Below are 16524 nucleotides of genomic sequence, written 5' to 3'. Positions count from 1 at the left end.
GTGCGCAATACAACTGTAAAAATTTGAATTACAAATACAGCAGAGTAGATGGATAGAAAATTAAGGACATAAGGATCCACTAATCGTGGACTACTGTTTTAAGTACAACACTGAGGTAATACATTGAAGTTTATAACTTGCTCTTTACGTTTGTTTTATGCAACATTCCGTAATGGGCATTGCCGCATTGGCACAACAAAGGTCAGATTCCAAACGACAGCAAGGTGGGAAACAATGGTTTATCGATGTTAGTCTAGGTCATTAATGTTTTCTGATTAGGTGCTCGTATTAGAATAAAAAATCCAAAATAATAATATTGCAAAGCTTAATTATAATTTGTCTAAAGTATGCCAAATCTATCGAAAGCCGACACTGCATTGTCGAATACAGATTTAGTTTCTAAACTGCACAAATGGAGCAGCGAGAATTTGACCTTTTTGCCGACATCGGCTAACCTGGATTCGGTTCTGGAATTATTTGACACGCAAGAGCATTTCCGCTCGCTGAAATCTGAAATGGTAGCGGATGTCGATAGACACGAGCAGGCAGTCCAAGCACTTAGAGACGCCAACAAGAGGGTGCAGTCACTGTCGCAATTGCTGAACACTATCCGGGATGAAATACCGGCATCCAGCCCAAAGAATATACCGTATCCTAAGAAAGCTTTTAGCGATAATGACTCATTCGGTGATGTAGGTCTAAATGCTCTAAAAAGGACTGACCACTCATTACAAGTGAAAGTTTTGGAATCTCTTCTGGAAAAGGCCGTTCTTAATTAAGTTTTGCGAGTACATACATAGTGAAAGTGGTGTCGGCTGTAATACAAGTGTTGGTGAAGCAAACGCGCGGTATAAAGTGCAGAACAACTGCGGTAGGAGTTGTTATTTGTGCAAAAGTGACCAGCCTGGATACCCGTGGACACTGGATAGTATCTTGGCGGATTCTTGAAGCCACTGCGTAACATGCAATATGCACCGCATATCTGTTATTTTATAAATTCTACGTGATTAGCATTTTGATTAATTTCAGTTCTATTTGCATTTTAATATTAGCAGGGCAGTGCGGCCTGTTGCTGACACTTTCACGTTTACGATAATCGCAGTTGTGTACTGGCCAATAACTTATTGTTAGGTAGGGTAAAACAAGTTTACAGTTTGTAATTCCATATAATGTACAACGTTTTTATAATATGTACAACGTTTCCATATAATGTACAACGTATGTAATTCCATATTTATGTTAGAAAAAAATTGATGAATTAAACTAACCCAAAAAGTCTCGCCAACGCAGCCGCCACCATTGGTAAACGCTATTGTTTAGTGAAGTGCCATCAAGGGCTCTTGCCTAGCACGCATCGCAAACAAAGTCACACGAAAGTAAAATGAGATAACGTAATTTATTGTCGACAATCCTCATCTGGAATTAGGTATTAAGCCGCGGTGTTTTTTGAAAGGTCTACTGTACTGCTGCGGTTCTATCACAGTTTATATACATATCAGAACACTAGCGATTTAGACGATCGAATAGTTATATATTCATATTGATTGATCTGGACATATTTTTTTTCTTCTAATGATAAGTAAACTTGCCATCGAATATGCGCGGCGCTATGGCCTTGTAATCGCGCGCTGTACCGAACCGAATGAGTTTTCAGGTTCGTGACATATTCCACTTATTGTGTTTTATTGTTGCGGACCAATATATAACCACTCATTTAAGTAATTTTCATGCCCTTTCCGATTGAGAAACGTATGTATGGCCTTTTTATCTCACCAGTCAGGATGGTTTCGGCAGCTTATGACTGCTATGTTATGCGACTGCCTTATGACTGTGTGGATGTGGAAATTGTACATTACCACTACACTTGCTGCACTTTTTTGTTGATGTTTGGACAGTAAAAATGATCATGATACGCAAGTTTAGAATCTCGTACAGTACATCCGCATCGCACGCAATTTGTGATATGCAATGGGTAATTAATATTCAAGACGTTCAACGGTGAAACTATTTACGAAATTTACAACGACGATCGGCTAATGCTCGATTAAGTAGCGACTTGGGTGTTTCACTGGATGTACGAGAGCCACCACAGAGCGTTTAAGCATTCGTTAAAAATTACGTGTGCATAACCTTGACATGCTTGTTGGACGCAGAGTTGAGCCGGTGTTTCTTATCCTTAATTCTGCTACCTATGGGATAATACCAGGTGCTCTAAATTTTGCTCTGATAAGTTTTCTTATGAGTATTTCGATCACAGTCTGGAGTCAAATTTTGTCAAATTTTGGTCATGGATTAACTGGACAGTGGACACGAGGTTCATCTACCTGCATTAGTATCGCTTATTATAGTAGTTATTACTAATTTAAGAGTCACCATGTAAACCATATGCTTTCCAAAGAATATATTTTCATCACTATCTGATATCACAACTAGTTGACTGACCGCTTCATTGGTAAGTTATTTTCGTAATTGTAAAAAAGGAAAATTAAGTAATTATGCGTTGTGAATGCGATATGGAGATGGCATAGTACAGTAATTTCCGTCGGTGCATGCTGATTTCAGTTGCCTCTGCTATTTTTAAATTTTTAAGGTTTTCATAGCGATGTACGGGTGCCTGCTCCATCAGGGTAGATTTTCGGAAAAGAAGTTAGCGCTCTTTACCAGTAGTATACATTCATGAATGCTACCCAGTAATTGAACGGTTAAGAAGGTATTTCAGATATGAAATTTTAATTGACATTGACACCTATTACCGCGCGCCTTGAGTTAAAAGCGTTTACTCCATTGTTTGAACTAGTGACAGCCAGTTTAGGTAAGAGAATCCTTCGTTGCGTACGGGTCTATTTGGTGCTGTATATGTGAAACCTCCTTTTGAGGATGCCTGAGAAGGTTTGTTGACTAACTGAATTATAATAATTATATTTACCCACAGACTTGGTGTGCCGATTAAATAAAGGCCGGCAGGCCCGGCACTATACGAATGAACGTTGTTTTGAGCAGTTTCGTTAGTGCAGTGCTGCAATGGCTTATCAAACCAACAGCATCGTGTTGCCGCTGTACGGCGTAACTAGTGTTATCGCCGATATTTTCTAATTTGCAGTACGCCAGTATCGTTTTCCTTTTAGATATACTCATTTTGGGATAGAATTTTGCAGATGCCTTTCTGTACTATTGCGAGTTTGTGTTTGCATTATTTTTTACAAGATTGCTTAAACAGTTCGATCAGTAACTATCTCACAAAATCCCCATTCTTTTTTGCTACTTATCGTTGTGCCTTATTCATTCTATTTATGCATCCGGATACAATTTATTATCAGTGTTAGGATACAATAATATGCCTACCTTTGATAGCAATACAGAGAAGCTGTGCAAACTTTCCTGATCATATTCCATGGAATTCTTGGCTGTAAAAAGGGTGAGAAAGCTGTCATTGCCGCAACCCCTTCTCTACGCTTAACTGTAACAGCGTACAATACTTTTCCTACCTCGATCAGTCTGCGCCAAATTTTATACATAAAACAATGCGCGATCAGTTCGCGCGCCTCATTTATAGTGCATCTGCCGGCTGCCGGTAACCTTTTGATGGTTGGTAGTTGTCTCCTGCTGTGCGCTTGTACACCGGCAATAAACTCCTGTATTGGTGTCGATAATATAAATCGGGTTAATTTTATTAGAACAAAATGTGCACGGGAGTTTTATGACGGATGTGCCTAGAACAATTGCTGGATGCTTTACTTCCCATTGTTAAATTTGATAGCCCAACCGATCTTTAACGCACGTTTGCAGAATATATTTTGGTCGTGTAGAAACTAGCCGGTACTTCGCATTTTAAGCATAGAGGGAACGAACATACGCCGCTTCGCTTTGCTCCGCTCATACAGAACGAAGCAAAGCGAAACGGCGTATGTTCGTTCCCACTATGTTTTAAGGTCTTGTACGCACGTATGTCGGCGCACTTTTCCTGGACGTCAAGCGCCAAAGATTGGCATAATATTCGTACGGATTATTGCTCTGATCACTAATTTTCTGCGTTTTGAATTCTCTGTTTTATGCGTTTTGGATATTAGCCGAAATAATGTTGTCCGTGAAATTCATACATTCATATAGCCAATACGGAGTTGTGTGTGTAAGTAATCGAAAATAATAAGTAATGTGCAACAGTGTAAGTAGTATTTTGCATAAAACAGATACTTATGTTCGTTGGATTGTTGGTTTAATAGTTTCTGTTTCTTTTTCAAAATTATAATTTCTAATGAGATTAATAAGATTAGAAGTTCACTGATACAAAGTTTAAGCTGGTTCGCAGTAACAGCAACTAGCTAGTGCGTGGGATTTCTTACATCTTTAGTAAGCTTTAATCTGCTAACAGCTTTTATATTCTTGTAAATTTTTTCAGTAAACCAACTATTTAATTTCGAATGTTACTAATATACGTACTTGAAAATCTTTAAACTGATGCACTACATCACAGCCTGAGCGTATCGGCATAGCATCTACGGGAATAGAAAATCTGAGACTTAGCTTTAAATACCAAATCGGATTTGACGAACAAATTTAGATAGGCTTCCTGTGTTTTTTGAAATGAAAGTGCAGCCTGCAAATACTATAGGTATTTAATGTTCGTCCGGATTGGCGGTACTTTAACGATTAAGCGGTAGTGCGCACTAGGTTAATCGTTCGGCATTTAAATTCCTTCTTGATTACGACGTAACCGATACTGCTGCATATGTTGGGCGTGTTAAATCGGCAATGTACTTACTTATGAAACAGTCTCGTTTTATTAGTGTAAATTTACTTTAACCGTAAGAAACTGGAAACATGCAATACCTTATTGATTGATTTGGACTTTTTGTGTAAGAAATGAATCAGTTCACATTGATCGTATAGGAATCGATTTGTTGGATAAATGGCATTTTTATCACGCAGTGCGTATCAAAATGTACTGTGTTGTGAACTAAAGTTCTACACGATGTATTTTTAGTTGATGTGCTACAAAACTTTTGTTTAATTTTTTTGACTCTGCAAACTTATAGTGGCAATAAATAATAAATTCGAAGAAGTGCGGTATACAGCCAAAAATAGCTCCTTTTTGATTGCTGAATTTATTAACATTTTTTGTGCGGCTTCCACAAGTTAAAGGTTGTTGGCGTCAGTTGTATGCATGTAAGCAAACTGGCCACAATTTGCATACATGATGTTAACACGCAACGGACGTTCGGCTTGTGGCTATTTTCTGCTTTTTTTGTATTATGAACGAATAACGCTGAAAGAAACTGTCATGGCTTCCGGTGGCGCTTAAGTGGTTATGCTATTGATCATACAGTTAGTTATGACAGATTATCCGAGCGGAAGCCAACTAGCCGGTCAATATCACAGGAATTTATGTGCTGGCATTACAGATGAAGATGCAAAGATAATCACGCGGATATCCAGTTGGTTTCCGGGATCACCATCGTTAAAAGATGGCCATATGTGTGACCACACAGAAGGCTCCATTTATCAGGTGGATTTTATTACTTGGATTACTGTTCATGACCGTCCTTATGAGAGCTAATGGTATGGGCACGTTATGGAAATTCCATAATGTTTTCTATCAATCGTCGTTCTTGTTCTGTTTGTAATGTAATTTGGTAAACCAATAAAGCAAAATTTATAAAATCGAGTTTTTTGTCCGTGTCGCTGAGATCAGCTTCATCCATGTCGGATGCCGCTGCATGGTATCAGACATGTTTGTTTATCAGTAATCTAGAAATAATGGTTTGGCTGGCTGGCTTTTTGATTTGCAATCTGTTTTTTGTCTTTTGTTGGATCCGTCCAGCTATGCTAAATTCAAAACCCGCTCAGCAAAAACTGGACCTAATTACGAACGTCCCTATATAGGTTAAAACTTGATTTACATACACAGTTTTCTTACAGATATACGAATATAATGATTTTGATTGCTTTTTTCAATGCTGTCGAATGTTGATCATTATTGCTGCTTTGCTGGCTGTTGCCGGTCACAATCTTACGCACAATAAAGTTTCCTGGCACACAAGTACTGCAGCAGGCTAACTACTGAGGATAAGAATTAAGAAGCGATACATTTTACTGTTTAAAAGCACTATTCTTCTCTAGATTTATTTAACATTGTGGAAGTACATGAATTAACCGTCGATATCGATTTTGATTGCTGGTTGTTTGCAAGTTACGAAGCACCAATTATTTATAAATTTTCCTGACAAGCCAAATGGTGTCTACGTTTAAATGGTAGTCGTCGTCGGTAGAATTTTGTTCGGCAGAACCGTCGGTGAAACGATGTAATGTCATTCGGCATAGATCTCGTTTGACCTTTGCTGTTGTGGTCACTTCTGGGGCATCCATTGCCATCCAGTTTCCAGTATCACACGCCGACTTTTGACTGGAAATAGGTTGAATAACCGAAACTGATACAGTTAGCAGTTTGTTCATTAATTTCTGTGCTAAAGTAACCCGTACACCTGCTTTCCGTCTGAATTATATCGCCGTGGTGCATTGTGGACATTCATGCACACTCGACCCTTCTGTTAATATCGATATGGTCAACAAATCTAGCACTAATGGTGTATCACTAATGATGTTGACTTCGATGTAGTCTGCTGAGTGCTGAGTCCTAAAAATATCGATGTGTATACCTGAGCAGATAATTATGCAGTTAAAAGTAGTCGAACATTTTTTGCATTCCTTTGCAGTATTAATTATTGCTAATTTGTTTTCAGCGTACCCTTGCATGGTACAAAATGGATCCAGTATTTTCCTCACTATTCCCGAATCTTTCTCACCCGGTATGCTATCCATTAAATTTTGCTGAATTTAATTTGTGGTTGTTTCGTAAATTATTTACTTTTTTCTAATTTAATTGGTTACTTAAATCTCTTGTTCAGTTGCCTACATTTTATTCGATTACTGCATTTAATTTAAGGTGTAATAAAATAACGATGCTGAATTGTTTAAGGCAAAAGCTTCAAAACCCTGGATATGATTGAAGGCGACGCCTCAGCTAAAGGAAATATTAATCTACGGCTTAAGGAGCCTAATCGGTATTTCGGATTGGATAGTCAGAGTAAAAGTCTGATCTTACTACGGGAAATAGACCGCGAAACCCTTGAAGCCAAAGTATGTTTGATGATGCACGAGTGCGCTGCAATACACTTGAATGCGTATTACACACGCTGTTACATGACACCCATTGTCCAACGTTGTGTCTTATGCCTTCTTTTAAGAATCCACCTGAAACCGTACAGAAATTGACCTTGGTGTGTGAATATTTGGATGGAGACTCGTGGCGACGGATTGATGTTCCGGTGCAGATTGTTGTTACGGACGTCAATGATAATGCGCCGCATTTTCGAAATACACCATATGCAGCCACCGTTAGCGAGGTACAGCGATTGCACAGCTGAGCACGCTACAAGAGCTTCTGATTGGCATTTTTGGCTATATTTTTGGATACATAATTGCGTTTTATCGTTTGGATAAGCTATAGATAATAACCTTCAAAAAACTAGTTTTTCAGTTTAAAATTAGAAAATTTTAATTCTAAACGTTTGTTTATGTCGATATTATTACGCTTACTCAATTAAAAAATGTGGATACGTTTTCGTTGTTTTTTTTCTGGAGTAATAGCCAAGTATGGTGACTTAACAGTTATTTATTACAGACAATTGTGGATTAATTCATGTAATATTTATACGCGTATAATTTTTAGCTGGCGCCCGTCGGCAGTGTGATACTCAAAGATATCCACGCTAATGACGCCGATTCCACCGGTAACATGGTGATCTATTCCATTGTCAAAGGACCATACTCGGTATGTACGCAAATTTAAGCAATTCATTTACCTCTTAATCCGCTCTGAACAATCTGGTTCCCCATTGATTAATACGATCCTTTATATGACGGCACAGGATTATGTCCGCTTGGAGGACACTTTATCTGGCACGTTAATTTTGAACCATCAGCTGGATTTCGAAAACGAACAACATAAAGTCTTCAACATCACGATCATGGCCAAAGACCAAGGCAATCCGCCACTGACCGCCACCGCTAACGTCCAAATCACCGTGGAGGACGGCGATGATCTCAATCCGGAGTTCCAGCAGCCGCGCTATACAGCCGCGCTTCCGCGTGACGCGCGCATTGGCTACGAACTAAAAGTGCAACCAGAAAGTAAAGAAAGCTTTCAATTAGAAGCAGTTAAAATTGTTAAAAGTAAAACTACTCTACATAATTTCAAAACCATATGTTACTGCAATATAAAGTTAAGTAATGTTGGTTGCTGTTTGTTGCGGCGGTTAAATTGAGTTATCAATAAGGTCATACGTTAATGCAGTATAGCCGCCGCAGCGGTAAAACCTTAATTGTTTTAAAATTATTGCACTGCATTGATTAAAAATCTGATTTCCAACCTAAGGTAATTGAGTACCTGTTGGCAGCTATCAAAGCACTGGATCGGGACCACGGGATGTTGACTCCGGTGGTTTACAGCATTGTCGAAGGAGGTCGGGTGTTCGACATTGATAAGAAGACGGGAGTTGTGACTGTGAACGGGACCATTGATCAGACATTATACGTGCTGACCATCAAAGCCACGCAGGTGGACAATCCCGGGCGGTATACGCTGACCACACTGAGAATCTCAGCGGAGACGCCCAACCGGAAACCACCCAAATTCGCCCATAAAGAATACCATCAGAAGGTTCTCGAAAATACACCGGTCAATACCACTATTTTATCAGTGCAAGCTACTGACGACGATGTTGGAGCCGTTTTGGTTTATTCTTTGCTAGCATCAGAAGCAGTGCCGCATTTTGCGCTGACCGCAAGGTAAAAAAAATAGCTCTTGTATAATAGACCTTGTTAAAAAAATTAATTGTAATTAAATGCAATTCCTGTTCCAGTTACCATACCGCCTGATTACTACAATTTGTTATTACGTATTAATAACGTGATCATTGATTTTGAAACAACCAAATGGCTTGCATAATACGTATATTAATCTTTGCAGTACAGTTTCATTTCTTTTTTATATAGTGGTAACCTTTACATCACCATGCCATTGGATTACGAAAATGCGACTGGATATATCCTGTTTGCAAGGGTAACCGATGGTGAATTTACTGACCAGACGAAAATCGTTATTGAAGTCCTTAACGAGAACGATCATGATCCGCAATTCAGTGAAACCGAATACATATTCGATATCCCAGTGGAGAAGAAATATCGCGGATCTCCAATGGGACACATTCGCTACTGGGACCGTGATGGTGACCACGTGTTTACCACTCTGGCATTTTTGGATGAGCACATGAAGTATGCCGGTGCATTAATTATGCATACCTGCAAATATACTGTCTGTTTATTTACGTGATGTATGGGTGCGATTGCTGTTTGCCGGTTACCTAACGCCAATCACAAAATAAATCCACCATGAACAATATCCATACACCGTTCAATCAAATTAATTACATTGTTGCTTGAATTAATTTTATTGTCCATCGCAATGTATACGGCGACATTGAATGTCTTATGGTTTTATCGTAGAGGTGTGTTCACGATTAACGGCAGTGAGATTACCCTGATGGCCGATGCCGATGAAGTCAACCGGACCGAATACCGGTTTTTCGTTGTCGCCGAGGACAGCGGTGATCCGCCACGGAAATCCTCCGTCCCCGTGACCATTAATTTCCCGGCGGTGGCACTTCCGGCCACCGCCCCGATCGCTGATCAGTACTTTGTCCTAGCCATTGTCCTGGGCTCGTTAGCGGGACTCCTCCTGCTTATCGTGCTGTGCTTGGTTTGTTACGTCGGCAAAACGTAAGTGCTGTAATTCTTACGTCAGTGGTGCATGCAATACCTTTAGTTTCTGGTGACGGTCTGAAATCTGACTATAATGCATGTTGCTTTCTCTTTTTCTTCTGAAGTGCTAGATCTTCTGCAAAGAAACCGGCACACTCAGGTAAATATACTCACGGATGCAGGCAACAAACTTAGCTCTAGGAATCAGAATTTTGTGCTGCAATATTTCGATGATTTTGACATTTGAAAGCAAAATCTTCTCCAATTCTTTGTCCGGCTTTAAAATTCACATTGTATTTTATTTCATATCTGGCATCAAGTAAACGCTTTCCGATAAATGTATTTTAAGTATTGACGCCTGTTTCATAATTCCGTGTGTACAAATATGTAAGTACCGTCACTACCGTATGTATGCACTCAATCCTATGCAGGCCAGCACCTTTTCCGAAGCCGATTAACGTGTTGCTTTTTCTTTCTCGTCTAAAGTGCAAGATCTCAGATTTTAACGAGATCTTCGGTATTCTGCCTCTGAGTCTCTGCAGAATATTATTCCTTTACTGGTTTGCGTACTAATTTTTATGTCTATCATCATGGTCCATTTAACGCTTGTCTTGTACATCAGAAAACCATGGTCCCGAAAAAGTCCCGCCGGCACTCTCCGATCCTGCCCCCTTGACGATGATACCCGTGGATTAACGTACAAGCAGCGTGTGCCTTATCATGACATTGTTCCTGTTAGTAGCAGTAGTGCTTCCAGTGATTCTGAGACTAGTTCCCATGATCTGCATCCTGTCGACAATCCCGGACTCCAGACTGATGATTTATCTCCAAAATCCAGCCCCATTTCGGCGTGGGGATCATCCAGTGCTGTTGCAGCGTCCGGACCCGTTCATCAAATTGTCTCCAATGATCTCGGCTTGAGTCCAAAGGGTATTATTCTCAGCACAGGCAATACACCACGGCATAACAACAACAACAACATCGGTGTCGTTAGGAAGCAGAAGAGACTGAAATGGGAAGACGAAGAGAAGCCGGGAAAGGTCAATCAGAAATTTTATATATTTCTAATTAATTTATACCTTTCTTTCATTTGGATGCGTATCCACAGTACGTCCATACATCGTAACTAATTTATTATTATTCGCAATGCGCTTTACGTGCAATGCAAGGTGCGGACGGTTGAGAAGTACCGTACATAGATATGGCGCTATTGCCACTTGATAGCCTTTCGTCACTTCCGGTGATTTAAAAGTCGTCAAGTATCAGGCAGCATGCGGTCAAGTGATGAGCTTGTAACCATATAGCTTTGGTTTTTGCAGTCGATGGCATCCGTGGATCATTTCGAATTCGGCTGGCAGTCGTCGGAAACTTTGTCACCCATGCAGACCGATACCGAACGACCGGAAGTGACCGTTTACTTCTAAGTACTGGATTAGCCATGGACCAAATTTTTGCTGCTGCATATTAAGCTTGTTATTTTTTTGTGGTCGCGGGTATAAATGTATGCATGGGGTGTTGATTGTGGCAAATATGCCTTTAAACAGCGATTTGACAGTGGGATAGTTAAAGATGCTTTTGTAGCATAATATAGCACAATTTTGTAATCGGCGAAGGTTGTAGCTAACAATTTGGACTGTACAGGGTCAATGCTAAATTTATGAACAATTCCAATCTTACACAGTTTTAACTTGAGTTTATCGGTATCAGTAGTAATTTGTCATGCAAGGAAAGACACGGGTGCATCACAATCGACAACAAAACTACAAGTACTAGTATACTCCACACCGCATATCATTACGACTTCGGATTTTAATTTTTATCTTTAATGTAATTACTAACTTCACTAAGTCTCTGTAGTTGCCAGTTTATCTCACCTAAAATTACCTTATTTTATGAGCGCCAACCAAATGGTGGGGGTATATCGAAACCGGAACAAATAAAAATGCAATTAAACAATTAACAATTTAAAATCTTTAAAAGTGCAAGAATCATCACAGCTTAAAACCACTGGGCTATCCAGAAGGCTTTTTACTCAATACACGCTGTATAAGACTTTTCAACTGGAAGACATTGGCAAACACCGATGGTAGATCTTTCCGCGCACATCCTCCGCTACAAAAATTACTAGAGTTAAAAAATTTGCGTTGCTTTACTAAGATTTCGATCATCCCACACTGTACTACTGGTTTACCTGAGTTTCCGTTTTATTACCGAGGTGAACAGTATTATCAACACTTTAAATCTACGTGAAATATGTTTGGTGTGTGCCAGTATGTATGCATACAATGTAAAATATGAGGTAAGTAAGCAGCAGTGTAATAATTTTCATATATCTATATGGTGTTAGAAAGATTAAAAAATCAACGTAAATAAATACATTACCTCCAAGAGGACACTCCATGTACGGTCCAGGAATGATCGGTTTCCCTACAATATAATCCGCCTCCACTATCCCCCAGACACGCCCCCTGAAATCGTTCGTCATTGCTAGCACACAACATATTATCGCGCACAAACTGCGGTGCGCCCTGTAGTAGCATGCCCCCGGTGTAATAGTTCTGCTGGCAGGTTTCCAGCGGCACATAATTCAACCGCCCATACAGAAGCGTATCGGAACCGGCTCCCACGTGCGGAGGACCCGGTGGGGAGGTCACCGTGTTGTCCGGTGCGGCCGGCCCCAATGGCGTTCGGAAGACGGTAATCCCCATACCCTCTTTCGTGTAGCCCCAGCCGGCTATGAAACACTGGGTGTGACCGGTTGCCGCGACGACATCCTTCAGGGAACGGTTGGGCAGACAAGCCGGACGCTGGGTGGCATCAAAAAATGGTATCGAACGCTTTAACCGAATGAGAGCAATGTCGTTTAGCCAACCTACACCAACAAGGATGAGAACTGAAAATGCTAACTACTTTTCACAGTCTTGGAAGCTGCCAACATGCATGATTCAGTAAAATTATCTTCGATGAGAAAATTAAATGAGTACTGCGCGGTGCCAAACGTACTTATGCTACGTCTATTGCACTTTCAAATTATTAATGCTACGCAGTTATAATATTACGAGTAGAAATACAGAATACTATCTTAGTGACCTTATGAAGTTATGGTTCAACTGTTCAAGTAATTTTCTTTATAATTATCGAATTCTAATAATTCCAGTAGTCAATTATTGTTAATTAGCGTACACGGGTTCGTTTCCGTGTGAGTTAATCCCGAGTAAAACAGCTTGTAGGAAAAACGATAGTTTAACGTGTAACTACCGTTAGGTGAACGGATGTGTGTCAATTTTAGCCGTCTCCTAACGTTTAACTAACGTTTTTTTTGCAAGTTGTTTTACTGGGGAATTAGTTTTCATTTGTCGTGCGTTGAATTATGACTGCCTATGTACTCTGTATATTGTAATCTCGTAGCCGTGCTGTGTCCCATTTGTTCTTGCAGATTTACCTTTGGGGTCATAATTCGGATGCACGACCAAATCTGCAATCTCATACTTATTATCCGCCGTGGCCTGATTGAGATCCAACACACCAATTACGACGGTCGTGTTGGCCTGAATGTCACGGACGTCCAGACTGGAATCGACGGATTAATCAACATTTTGTCGGAAACTGGGACATAAGTGTCATTGCACATATTTCTCAACGTACGGGCCTATTATGCAGTGGGCAGCAGTCAGGACCCAATCCGCAGTCAGAATTGTTGCGCCACAGTACTATGAAGTAGAGTATATGATTACTTACACTCACTGCACTTATTCATTAATGATATTGTGTGCAATACACGTGATTATCAATTATGATGCTATTGGTTTGTCGTAGTAAACTGATAATGACAGCACAGTATGTCGCGATCGGACAGATTACAGTTTTCTTCTTACGTACTTGCTTGTATCTTTTATGGACTAGAGCGGCTATCCAGGGAAAATTGCCATAATGAGCAACATCGCCGTTGACGATGCGAGTATAATCTGGCGGATAGCCTGTCGTGCCTGTTTTACCATAATAAAATTACTATTCAACTACAAAATTAATTGCCATGGTGGTTATATTACTAGGAAGTTCCCTTTATAGGATTCTTTTAAATGTGTACTCCACTGAAAAAGCATTATGTACGAGCAAATGTCGTACACAAATGATTGTAAGTAATTAGCAAATACCGCATTCTGGAAGCGATCCGCCATTCGCTGCTGTTGGTAGCATTCCTGCAGCTGGCGCGGCCTGCTGAAACATGGGGCTTCCAATATCAGATTGCGGTGCATTGCCGTTGAATACTTGGAATTGATTCTGCACCGGCAACTGATTCTGTATGTGACGGGTACGTGGGGTTTCGGTTACGAACATTGCACCGGTATGAACGGTCAACACGAGGAAGAAGCTTATGGGCCCATCGCCTCTGCCCGCGCCACAATAATCTATCAGGATGGCACTTCCGGTGGCATTGAAAACAAAGCGCGTCGATGTGGAATTGGGTCGAGTCACTGCAGAAACAGTCGAAAAAATAAAATACTGTCCTACTGTACTTTTCTGAAATTTATAGTCTACAGAACTCTTAAGCATAATATAACTAACTACTGTACATCGTATTGATTTTTACGCCAAACATCTTTTAGTTGAGCATTTTGTACGGTTGCACTATATTCGTAGTATTATTGCGTACACACTGCGATTTTCAGATGGAATTCATACTCGTACATGTTCATATAGATATATAAGACGTAGTATCTATATAAGTTTTATAAAAATTATGAATACCAGCGTATACGTACATTGGAGACGAGGCTATAATTAAAAAATGTCAACATGCCCGGTATTTTGATGCACAGAAATTACTACAAATAAAATAATATATTCTGTAGTAGGCAAGCATACTTCAGCTGCTTCTACCTTTGACTAAGGGATCATTCTTTGTAAATAGGTTATAGTCACAAGTATTTGGATAGGAGCTGCGGACACTTCCATCGATGAAAACAAGTGCGTCGTCTGTGGCCAACTGGAAAGGAAATTCCAGCGTAGCGCTCAGCTGATTTATGGAAACCTAAATTATAAAGAGATTAAACTGTACAGTAGAAACTACTTGAAAGTAATTGCTGGTATTCGTTTGAAATAACCTAGAGTAGAGTACTTATATTCGAATTCGCTTAGGAGCAGCAATTTTATTCTTGCAAATTAGTTCAACTGTGCAACCACAGATACAGACATTCTAACCGGCTGAACTTGGTTGCGATTTTGAACTTCAAATCGACAATAACGCGGCGATTGAAGATTCAGAAGAAGCGGATATTTAGGCGGGAAACTTATAGTAGAACCTCCAACTTCCGCTATGTCGTCGCATGACGATAATGGAAATATATTGACTGGAAAAGTAGAGCTGTTCTATACTTGGTAACAATAGCAATGCCCCTCTAAAAAGTGTATCTATATATCACCATGGCACATACCCCCTTCCTCAAACGAATATACTCCGGATTTATCTAATTTCACACTTATTATCGTGAACAATGAAAAAAGCGGGAGGCGATACATGATATTAACAAACATGGTGATAGATCAATGATTTCCTAACAATTACGAAGAGACGTTTCAAACGGTATTGCAAATTAAACGACAATATTCGACTCGGCATCCCCACACTTACAACCTGTTTGTAATCGCTGCAAATGTCGCTAATCCGTTATCCGTCTGCATAACTACAGTACTACAGTATTTAAAATTGTGTGCTATATAAAGTACGGTAGAAGGGAACACTAGTAAACTAAATGCGCATAAACTTGGAATTTTTCCATTAAGAATCTGGTTCCGTTTGCGCCAGAGTACGCGGTTTTTAATTTGTACATATTGATTCAAGTCTTTCAAAAGACGATTAATCATCGTTCCAATAACAAACAATGCTAATGCAGCAAAAATGCCGCACGCTGATTGGAAATGGTTCAAAGCCCCGGCGTTGTTAATATTGATAATTCTCATGATTGACACACCTTTTTGAACTGTGATCCGGTATGTATCGTTTACAAAATCACTACTTCTACAGAACTTCTTCAGCAGATATTTACGAACTTAACGAGTCACTTACCGCGTTTTACATACTTACTTTCTTAGGGGTTACTTAGACAACCTATTGCACAACAATCCATTAGAATTTCAAAATTTGCTCAAATATTATAGGGCAGTTCATTACCCTAACATTCAGTATAATTTTCTTCCACTTTCATAATTTCCACATGTTAGGAGCTTGAAATGAATGCTGCGGTGAGTTAGGAATGCTTTTATCTATGATTAATAAAATAACACCTAGCAAACAAATAGTGTTAACATCACTTGAAACTTTTATTAAGCGAACTGAATTTTGTTAATCATAAGCGAAATTTTCTTAGTATGATTTCGCTTTTCTTTCTCGTTGGTTTTACTCCCGGTTAGCTGCTAACCGTTAGCACAGTCACACTTTCAGCGAGCCCTGGATCCCTGACACCTTAACATGAGCGCTATTTGATTGCCATTAACTGTGCAAGCCAACGATTTTTGATTATTTTTATTATGCATAATTATTGTCGTATAAGTAAATGTAATACAAGTACCGTATCTGCTAGCTCCATTAACGTCTTTTTTAACGGCATGCATTTTTATTCATTCAGTATCAGCTGATGTTAAATTGACGAGTGCGTGGTATTGTTCTCGCATCCTCTCCACTATCATACTAAGTAATTATTAATGTCT

At 39.7% G+C, this 16524-nt stretch overlaps 3 protein-coding genes across 9 annotated transcripts; 2 read left to right on the top strand and 1 right to left on the bottom strand.

The window, feature by feature from the left end:
- The first annotated feature begins 78 nt into the window (after positions 1–78).
- LOC129596281 (uncharacterized) lies at positions 79–970 on the top strand. Its single transcript, XM_055493520.1, has 2 exons — positions 79–224; positions 391–970. Exons 1-2 carry the CDS (start codon positions 158–160, stop codon positions 777–779), a joined length of 456 nt encoding a protein of 151 aa, XP_055349495.1. The 5' UTR covers positions 79–157; the 3' UTR covers positions 780–970.
- Positions 971–2056: 1086 nt separating this feature from the next.
- LOC129596025 (cadherin-23-like) lies at positions 2057–11548 on the top strand. Of its 7 annotated transcripts, none has more exons than XM_055493203.1 (12): positions 2057–2206; positions 5400–5556; positions 6738–6803; positions 6974–7134; positions 7242–7400; positions 7727–7828; positions 7926–8187; positions 8454–8844; positions 9052–9330; positions 9562–9834; positions 10439–10856; positions 11136–11548. In XM_055493203.1, the coding sequence occupies exons 2-12, from the start codon at positions 5463–5465 to the stop codon at positions 11238–11240; spliced, it is 2310 nt and encodes a 769-aa protein (XP_055349178.1). In that variant the 5' UTR covers positions 2057–2206; positions 5400–5462; the 3' UTR covers positions 11241–11548. The 7 variants fall into 7 exon arrangements, with proteins under 7 accessions (XP_055349178.1, XP_055349164.1, XP_055349192.1 ...); XM_055493189.1 differs by having other exon boundaries at positions 2057–2452; XM_055493183.1 differs by lacking the exon at positions 2057–2206 and adding an exon at positions 2973–3415.
- Positions 11549–11668: 120 nt separating this feature from the next.
- LOC129596071 (atrial natriuretic peptide-converting enzyme-like) lies at positions 11669–15574 on the bottom strand. Its single transcript, XM_055493236.1, has 9 exons — positions 15252–15574; positions 15019–15167; positions 14698–14848; positions 13971–14291; positions 13696–13802; positions 13462–13526; positions 13259–13386; positions 12199–12688; positions 11669–11928 (listed from the first exon to the last, which is right to left on the bottom strand). Exons 1-9 carry the CDS (start codon positions 15349–15351, stop codon positions 11829–11831), a joined length of 1611 nt encoding a protein of 536 aa, XP_055349211.1. The 5' UTR covers positions 15352–15574; the 3' UTR covers positions 11669–11828.
- Positions 15575–16524: the final 950 nt, after the last annotated feature.

This window comes from Paramacrobiotus metropolitanus, unplaced genomic scaffold, assembly GCF_019649055.1.
Source record: "Paramacrobiotus metropolitanus isolate TYO unplaced genomic scaffold, Prichtersi_v1.0 Parri_scaffold0000003, whole genome shotgun sequence".
NCBI lineage: Eukaryota > Metazoa > Tardigrada > Eutardigrada > Parachela > Macrobiotidae > Paramacrobiotus > Paramacrobiotus metropolitanus.
This window is presented reverse-complemented; position numbering and strand designations above follow the sequence as displayed.